Source organism: Myodes glareolus, chromosome 11 (assembly GCF_982192425.1).
Source record: "Myodes glareolus chromosome 11, mMyoGla1.1, whole genome shotgun sequence".
NCBI lineage: Eukaryota > Metazoa > Chordata > Mammalia > Rodentia > Cricetidae > Myodes > Myodes glareolus.
In genome coordinates, this window is record NC_142036.1 from 73,544,112 (window position 1) to 73,553,655 (window position 9,544).

Consider the following 9,544-nt stretch of genomic DNA (forward strand, 5'->3'; position numbering starts at 1 on the left):
TCATGGAACTGGCCTTAAATCCAATAAAAATTATTGGTATCTACCATAACATTTGTGTCATTATTGCGCCAGTATATCTTGCAGGCAACTCACTGTTGTAGGTGCACCCAGGGTTTGTAACTGAATTGTGTTGATAATTACTTTCCCCTCCAGTAGCATGTAGAGTACCTTCCAATACTACAAATGTCACTCAATAGGAGTGAAGCCTCTACTTTGACTCCACCTTGAGCTCTTTATTTTGGATGACATAAGTAAGTTGTGTCTTCAGCAAGAAGGCTTTGTCATCAGTTTGTGAAGAACAACCAATAGCCTGGGCAATAGCCTGTGATGTTTAGGGGAGGGAGTCTATGGATCTGTTGGGCCAACAACTCAACAAGATATAACCCATTCTGAACAGGGGAAATTTTACATGGTGGCATAAAATGTCAAGTTATGGCATTGTCTTCCTTACTATATGTAATTCCATTTTCATTTTATTCACATATGTATACATTCAAGGAAAGTTCTAGAGGAGTGGGGTCTCATATGGCTTTTCAAAAGGCCTTTAGCATTAGTTGTCTCTTCCTACATTCCCTCCTTTATTCTGCCCATTCATTCCTCTCCTGATTTAATTCTCCTATTCTAGTTTCTTCTTTATCTCTCCATAGTACTTACTATATTATATTTCCTGTAATCTTAGAGGAATTCTCTTCCCCTCTTAACCAGTTGGTTATTCAGAGTTAAGCACTTATATTTAAAACTTAAAGCTAACGTCTTTCTACTGAGATACTTGCTCATCCGTGTTCGTTGCTGCTCTAGTCATTATATTCAGAAATTGGATATTGCCTTGATGTTAATCAAGCAATGAATAGATAATGAAAGTGTAGTACACTTACACGGGGAAATTTTAAGAATGAAATTTGTAGGTAAATGGATAGAGCTAGAAACAATCATTCTGGGTGAGGTAACCCACATACAAAAACAAAGACAAAAAAATGTTTTCTTGTATATGTGGATGTTAGTATTCTGAATCTTTCTTCAGACTGACAACTGGAACTAGACCAAATTAATCTTTTTCCCTCTCTGGGGATCGTTTTCACTGAGTTTCTGTTTCATCTCTTCCATTCCCTTTCCTTCTCTTAGTTCTTTTCTTCTGGTGAGGTATCCACAGCAGTGCCTTCTGGGAACTAGAACCTGAGAAGACATGGAAGTAGCCTTAAGAGCTCACAGTAGCAGATGAGAGCTTCTGAATCCTTTAAGAAGCTAACCAGTGTGGCCTATGTCTAGTGTCTTTTGGGATGATCTGTGGTTGAAGTGGGAGCAATACTGAGATGTGTAAGATGGGCTACAGTTGTTTGAATTTCATAAAAGGAGAGTCAGTTCAGAAGTCATCCAATAAAAAGCTTAGAGAGTCCCATCATGAATGACTAAATAGATGTTTTTTGGACACTTAGAAAAACAATCTGGGTCCTTGGAGGAAGTGACTTAAAGTCAGTATTTGTCAGAATTCTTTGTACCAGAGATCTGTTGTGCCTGAATAGCTACTTTCTTTCTATGTGGGATTGTCAGATTAATAGATAGGGTATCATCAGTAGCAAATAGGTCTTGATAACAATATGGCACTTTTGTGGGATGGAAAACCTTCTTGACTTAGTTAGGGTTTCTATTGCTGTGACAAAACACCATTACCAAAAAGCAAGTTGGGGAGGAAAAAGGTGATTTCGCTTACTCTTCAGCATTGATGTTTCTCACTGATGTAACAGGACAGTTACTCAAACAGTACAGGATCCCGAAGGCAGAAGTCATGAAGGGGTGCTGCTTACTGGCTTGATTCCCATGGATTGCTCAGCCCATATCCTTATGAAACCCAGGACCAAACCCATGGATGGCACTTTCAACCATGGGCTGAGCCCTTCCCCACTGATCACTAAATGAGAAAATGCCTTATATCTGGATGTCATGGAGACATTTCCTCGACTGAGGCTTTTTCCTCTGATGACTCTAGCTTGTGTCAAGTTGACACACACAACCAGCCAAAACAACCAATCCCTGGTTAACTTGACACACAAACACATCACCGTTAAGCCACATCCATTCCTTTCTTATTTACCTCAAAATCTTACATTACAATTATACATAATTTTAAAAGTCCTAAAGTCTTTACAAGTTCAATCTTTAAAATTTCAGTTTCTTTAAAACATCCAATCTCTTTAAAAAGTTCAAATATTTCATATATGGACTTCTTTAAAAAAAATTAAAATTAATTTAGAGACCTCTTTAAGAGGAAAGAACCAGGGCACCATCACAATCTCATCTAAGTAAAACTAAGCTCCAACAGTATAAATAACTCAATGTTTAATTATCTAGGGTCCACTCATGATCTTCTAGACTCTTCCGAAGGGCTCGGATCCCTGCTCCAGCTCTGTCCTCTGCAGCACACACACCTTGTCCTCTAGGTTCCGACAGGCTCCACTCCACTGCTGCTCCTATTGGTCTAGGTGGTTATCCCGTGGCACTGGCATCTCCAAGACACTGGGGTCCTCTGCTGCAACTGTGCTACACTTTCACTAATAGCCTCTTATAGGCTCTCTTCACAGTGCCAAACCTCAACTTCTTTGCATGAAATCTTCAGTCCTGAACCTTCAACTGCCACTGAGGCTGTGCCTTCACCAATGGCTTTCCCTGGTCTCTCGCAGTGCTGAACCTCATCTGCTCTCCATGATCCCTTCATGCCTTCAAAACCAGTATCACTTGAGTGACTCTTACACATTACCAAGTCCGGATGCCAAGACAAGGTACAACCTTGGCACCTCTGGGTCACAGCTTCTATGTGCTCTGTGACACACTTCCCAGAAGATTTCACCAGTGATGCTGGTCTCTTCTTAATCACTGCTGATCTTTTAGCTCCAGCTGACCCAGAAATATCCCCATAAAGCAAAGTTTTGGTATCTTGGTAATCAAAGCTGATAATTCAGCCCCAGCTAACCAGAACCACAGGATTCTAATTCAAACTAACAAATGGTCATGATAAAGTCTTTAAACTTCCCTCTAAAATTTCACAAGCCAGGCCTTCCTCTTCATTGCTCTTAACATTCTTGTCTTCCACATTCCTAAAGAACATTCCACTGAACTCTTAACACTCAATAGTTCTTCAAGCCCAAAGTTACAAAATCCTTCCACAATACTTCCCAAAACATGGGCAGGGCTATCACAGCAATACCCTGCTTCTGCCATGAATTTGTCTTAGGGTTTCTATTGTTACAATGAAATACCATGACCAAAAACTAAATTGGGGAGAAGAGGTTTTATTTGGCTTATACTTACTTCAGCATTGCTGTTCATCACTGGAGGAACTCAGGAGAGGAACTCAAATAGGTCAGGATCCCAGAAGCAGGAGCTGAAGCAGAAGCCATGAAGGGGAACTGCTTACCGGCTTGCTTAATCCATCTTCTTATAGAACCAAGAACCAACCACCCAGGGATGGCACCACCCACCATGACCTGGGCCCTCCCCCACTGATCACTAAATGAGAAAATACCTTACAACTGGATGCCATCAAGGCTTTTCCTCATCTGAGGCTCCACTCTAGCTTATGTCAAGTTGACATAAAAACCAGTCCCTCCACTCTTATTACAGCCTGTTGGAAATAATGAAGTTGAGCTGGATAGAAACATCCTAGTAAGAAAACTGTATTCAAAAAAATAGCAAAGAGCCCCGGTAGTGTGGTTTAGAATATGGCCGGAAAGTTCTGTGTTTAAAGTTCTGTGCTTTGTCCAAAAATGTTCTGATAATGAAATTAACACATAGCAAATGTGCTATTCGGAGCAGAAGGGTAAAATACTGACAAAGGAAGATCCCCATCTCTGAGTATTCTTTGAAGGCTGAACTCTGGGCTGCAATGAGAAGAAACGCAACAAGACCCAAATTCAATATACAAATATGTGCTGGAAACAAAGTGAAGAATTTATTATTCATGATTAGAAAACAATTAAAACCGCATTCAATGCTGACAGTATCTGTTATAATAATGCATTTACAGTCTGATATGGCTTCTGTGTGCCATATTGTTTAACAGCACAGCCTTTGAAGCTGGGTCCTCTGGTTTACGGCCTCAGCACCATTGCCTCTAACATCCCTCACTTTGACCAAGTTGTAAGTTTTCAGTAAGGGTAGTTTCCTTTCCCATTAAAATTAGAGATCAAACCAATGCTCCAATGTGGGTCTCTGTCTCAATCTCCATCCATCGTTGGATGAAGGTTCCCTCTGATCCTGACTTCCTTGCTCACGTTCTCCCTCCTTCTGCTTCTCATTTGGACCTAGGGAGTTAAGTCCAGTGTTCCAATATGGGTCTCTGTCTCTATCTCCATCCATTGCCAGATGAAGGATCTGTGGTGATATGCAAAATATTCATCAGTGTGGTTATGGGCCAAGGCCAGTTCAGGCACCCTCTCCTCTGCTGCCCAGGAAAAATCTGGGGACCTCTCCTTCGACCTGGGAACCCCTCTAGAATCAAGTCTCTTGCAAACCCTTAGTTTGCAATGGCTCCCTTAGTTGAGATATATACTTCCCTGTTCCCATATCCATCCTTCCTCCCTCCCCCCATCCCATTCCCCCAAGCTGTCCCCCATCCTCCCCTTCTCCCTTCTCTCTAGCCATCTCCCCTTACTTCCACCACCCCATCCCCCGTGCACCCAAGGTTACCTGGCTATCTTGTCTACTTCCAATATCCAGGAGGATAACTATATGATTTTCTTCAGGTTCACCTTCTTATTTAGCTTCTCTAGGATCACGAATTATACACTCAAAGACCTTTAATTATGGCTAGAATCCACTTATGAGTGAGTACATACCATATTCCTCTTTTTGTGTCTGGGTTACCTCACTCAGTAAAGCGTTTTCTATTTCCATCCATTTGCATGCAAAATTCAAGATGTCATTGTTTTTTACCGCTGAATAAAACTCTAATGTGTATATGTTCCACACCTTTTTTAACCGTTCTTCTACTGAGGGGCACCTAGGTTGTTTCCAGCTTCTGGCTATTACAAATAGTGCTGAGCCCCCAAAGTCCAAAAGAGGAGCAGAAGGAGGGAGAACATGAACAAGGAAGTCAGGACTGCGAGGGCTGCGTTCACTCACTGATACAAGGGGACTGATCTAATGAGAGCTCACCAAGCCCAGCTGGACTGGGACTGAACGAGCACGTGATCAAACCGGATTCTCTGAATGTGGCTGATATGGGGACTGTCTGAGAAGCCATTGATAATGGCACTGGGTCTTGTTTCTTCTGCATGTACTGGCTTTTTGGGATCCTAGTCTGTTTGGATGCTCACCTTCCTAGACCTGGAGAGAGGGGGGAGGAACTTGAACTTCCCACAGGGCAGGAAACCCTGACTGCTCTTAGCTGGACAGGGAGGAGCAGAGGAAGGGGGGAGTGGGAGGGTATTGGGAGGAGGGGAGGAAGTGGAAATTTGTATAAATTAATAAAAAAAAATAGAGATCAAAGCGGGATGGTGGTAGTGCACAACTTTAATCCCAGCATTCAGGAGGCAGAGACAGGCAGATCTCTGTGAGTTTGAGACCAGCCTGGTCGACAAGAGCTAGTTCCTGGATATGCACCAAAGCTACAGAGAAATTTTGTCTTGAAATAACTAAAAAATCAGAGATCCAAACTTCATTCCATGGATTAAACAGTTTTAGGAATACAGTCTTTTACTTCTAGGTCTTATTAAGAATGCCTTGTGTAAATAAAACTGGCCATTAATAATAAGTAATGGATTTATTGAAAGGCATTTTGCATCATGCAATTGATGCTCCATTGTACGGAACGTGATTAATGAAATTGTCTGCAAGTCCCCACAGCAGTGATGAATAAGCAATGCCCTCAAAATCAGAAATGAACTTATTTTTCTTAAGAGCCACAAGAATACATCAGTTCCACACATACCTGCTACTTTCCTCCTTGCAGCCTAAAGTGTTTCCTGTTAGAAGTACCTCGTTGATTTTCTGTGCTTATTCAGGCCCCAAGGAGACTGTGGCAGGCAGGCCGGGGATCATGTGCTCCATTCAGAACAATTTTTCCATCTTCACATTTTCCATTTCCCTGTAGACTCTCTCGTTTCTCCTCTGCCAGGTCTCTCCTTATCCATTAGGCCGTGTGGTTCACTGCTGGGGCCCATTTGGGCACAAACCAGACCCTTTGTCGAGTTACTGTACTCCCACCTAACTAATTACAGAATTCAAAGCAGAATGAGTGAATTAATAACGTGTATTTATGCCCTGCAGTGCTTGGGGAGGTGTAATGCTGCCACATGCTTGCCGTAGCACACGGGCTCTCCCCTTCACCCCTTCTCCTCCATTTTTACTCTGTGACTTCACAGCAGCCAGAATGGAAGGAGCACTTTACTCACCAGTGAGTAAATCGTATGAATGGATGTTTAAAGCTCATGCCCAACACACTGTACAGTGAGAGAACTATACTTTCTAAAGCTCACAGAAAACATGCGCTTGGACTCTGAAATTGTGCTAAGTATCCTGCTTCCCCAGGTACCCTAGCCAAGGTGGGCTTCTTAGGCAGATGTATGCTGATGCATTTCATTTCCCTAGTCAAAACGTTATTGTTGATTGTATAGCCCTTCCGTGTAGGCTATACACAGAACACTGCAAATATTAGAACCAAAGGAAAACTTGATGGACAATACAATGTTGGAACTATTTTTCTTTGCTATATTTTTTCTAGAGTAAATTATATCCATGTATCTACAGTTTAATCTACTTCTTTATCTTTTCTTTTCTTTTGTATTTGTTTAAGAATGGAGTCTTATACTCTAACTTTGTCAAGCCTTGAATTTTTACCAATTCTGCTACCTCAGCCTCTAGACCTACCACACCCAGCTAAGTAAAACCTGCAATTCTCTTTATATGTATTCAAGTATTGGATGCATTTTATAACAAAATGAGCAATTTTGTCTTCTGAATAGTAGTCTTATCATATTTACATAAGACATTTAAAATTCCATATATTAAAATAAAATTCCTACACTGAAAAAAATTAGAGTACACAAATTAAAAATTCACATTGTGCAGTAGATTTGAATATTCCGCCCATTAATTCTAACTTCATTTACCTTTCTTACTCAAAAGAAAGTAAAGACTGAAGTTTAGAATTCTCAAGTTCAGGTTTATTATTACCACTGTGCCATTACATGTGTAATATGTAACATATTTACATCTGTGTGATAGCAGAAGCGCTAGAGGCTCTAAGCGAATTATATATTAATTCCATAATTGTTAACTATTTTTAATGATGATTAATTTTCAGCCATTGATCTTATCAATAATTTGCTGCAAGTGAAAATGAGGAAGCGCTACAGTGTGGATAAAACCTTGAGTCACCCTTGGCTACAGGTAAAAGTCATCCATGGATTTTCCTACTTGGTTGTGTTTCCATTTATTTACTAGATTTTGATATTAACTGTAGAAATCTTTTGTCATGTATGTACAGGTGTAATTATCCTAGCATTATTTTTTCCCAAATGTGTGTGATTTCTTGGGATTTAATTACAGTTTAGCGTGTCGAAATCTTTCTCTGTCTTTGTACCAGGAAAATGTGATGAAGACACACACATGTAGAAAACACATGCACAGAGCTCTCCCTGCCCGTCCCTCAAAAACACCAAGGTCATTACAGAACTCAGAGGACCAGATTTGAAATGCATCTGTATGCATAGTCCTGATGACTGTCCCAGTAGATGCCCATCTGCCCTTTCATGCTTCTCATTTCGAAGCTGTATTTCAAGTTCATGTAGTATGCATGGATATGAATATAAGGCAAGCGCAAAGTGTATGGATGTGTGCTCTGTGTTCTCTTTTAAATATTTGCTATTTTCACATTGAGTTTTAACATTTAGAAAATGATATTCTGAAATACCGAAAGATTACTTATAGCCATTAAACTGCAAAGCAATGTCAACATTCCTAATTGCTTGACTACAAGCATTAATTATCCTCACTTGGAGCCACAGCACCTTGCAAGCAGCATGCATGCTCTAAGGTTAAGCAAATAGGAAGGCCTTGGTGCTCGTACGTGGTGAACAGGGCTGCACTGTCAGAACAGAGAGGAAAGGTCACCTCCCAGCCTGGAAGGACGACAGCATAGGAAGGCCCGTCGAGTTTCATTGATCTCTGTGGTGATATTTCCGAATTTCTTCTTCAGGACTATCAGACCTGGTTAGATTTGCGGGAGCTGGAATGCAAGATTGGAGAACGCTATATTACCCACGAAAGCGACGACTCGAGGTGGGAGCAGTATGCGGGTGAGCAGGGCCGGCAGTACCCTGCACACCTGATCAGTCTGAGCACTCGCCCCAGCGACAGTCCTGAGGCTGAGGAGAGAGAGATGAAAGCCCTCAGTGAGCGTGTCAGCATCCTCTGATTGCATCCCCTCTCATCTGTCAAAACACTGTGGAATTAATAAATACATACGGTCAGGTTTAACATTTGCCTTGCAGAACTGCCATTATTTTCTGTCAGATGAGAACAAAGCTGTTAAGCTGTTAGCACTGTTGATGTATCTGAGTTGCCAAGACAAATCAACAGAAGCATTTGTATTTTGTGTGACCAACTGTGTTGTATTAACAAAAGTTCCCAGAAACACTAAACTTGTTATTGTGGATGATTTATGTTATATTTAATGCATTAAACCTGTCTCCTCTGCGCCTTCTTCGCAAATCAGTGTTTTTCCTACCGGAGCCTCATTTTGGTAAGAGGCAGCATCTATCCATGACATCATTGTGTTTGGTGTGCCCCATCGATGGTGGTGTTATAAGCAAACTCTTGAGGAGTAGATAATTTGCTGGTGTTCTGTGAACAACTCAAAATGCATGGGTGCGGGGTGATGAAAGATGGGGGTATGGCATATAAAGTCTTAAAATCGGGTCACATGAAAACAGTTCTACTGTATGGTTTCAAATCCTCTGCCCGTCTGGTGTGCCTTGGTGTATTTAAATTCCAGTTAGTGCACCTCAATAAGTGGAGCTATTGCTCCAAGCCTAAATGCCTTAGAATGTAAACTGCTATACAAACCAGATGCATTTCTTCTTTTCTTAAAATAGCAGCTGTATTATGGAAAACCAGCAACTCAGCAACTGTTGGCCTTTTGTGTATTTTTTTTCAATGATAAGAAATAAATATTCTTCTCAAAATTAGTGTCAATCTAATCAAATTATTTTTACCTGCAGCCCCCTATTCTCAGGACAATGAGGTATAGATGTGTCTGCTCAAATAGCAGGAGAAACATGGCATGTCTAACATTTACCCAGTGCGCATCAAAGTGTAGAGAGACATTTCTTTTCTTTTTAATTTTATATCATTATTTACTCTTATTGTATGAATGTTTGCCTTGCACGTATGTCTGTTCTCCATGTGTGTGCCTGGTCCCTGTGGAGATATATCAGAAGAGGGTATCAGATACTTGTAACAGTAGTTACAGGTGGCTGTGAGCCATTGTGTGAATGTTGGGAATTGTGAGCCTCTGTGTGTGTGTTGGGAATAGAAACCCAGGCTCTTA

General features: G+C 41.1%; 1 protein-coding gene across 2 annotated transcripts in view; it reads left to right on the forward strand.

Moving 5' to 3' along the window:
• The window catches only part of Prkd1 (protein kinase D1), a 308,561-nt gene extending 299,379 nt beyond the window's left edge, over positions 1-9,182 (forward strand). For both annotated transcript variants that reach the window (XM_048415779.3, XM_048415780.3), the window contains 2 exons: positions 7,298-7,383; positions 8,192-9,182. In XM_048415779.3, coding sequence (XP_048271736.3) covers positions 7,298-7,383; positions 8,192-8,410 — 305 coding nt within the window. In that variant the 3' untranslated portion in view covers positions 8,411-9,182. The remainder of the gene's footprint in view (positions 1-7,297; positions 7,384-8,191) is intronic.
• The last annotated feature ends 362 nt before the right edge of the window (positions 9,183-9,544 follow it).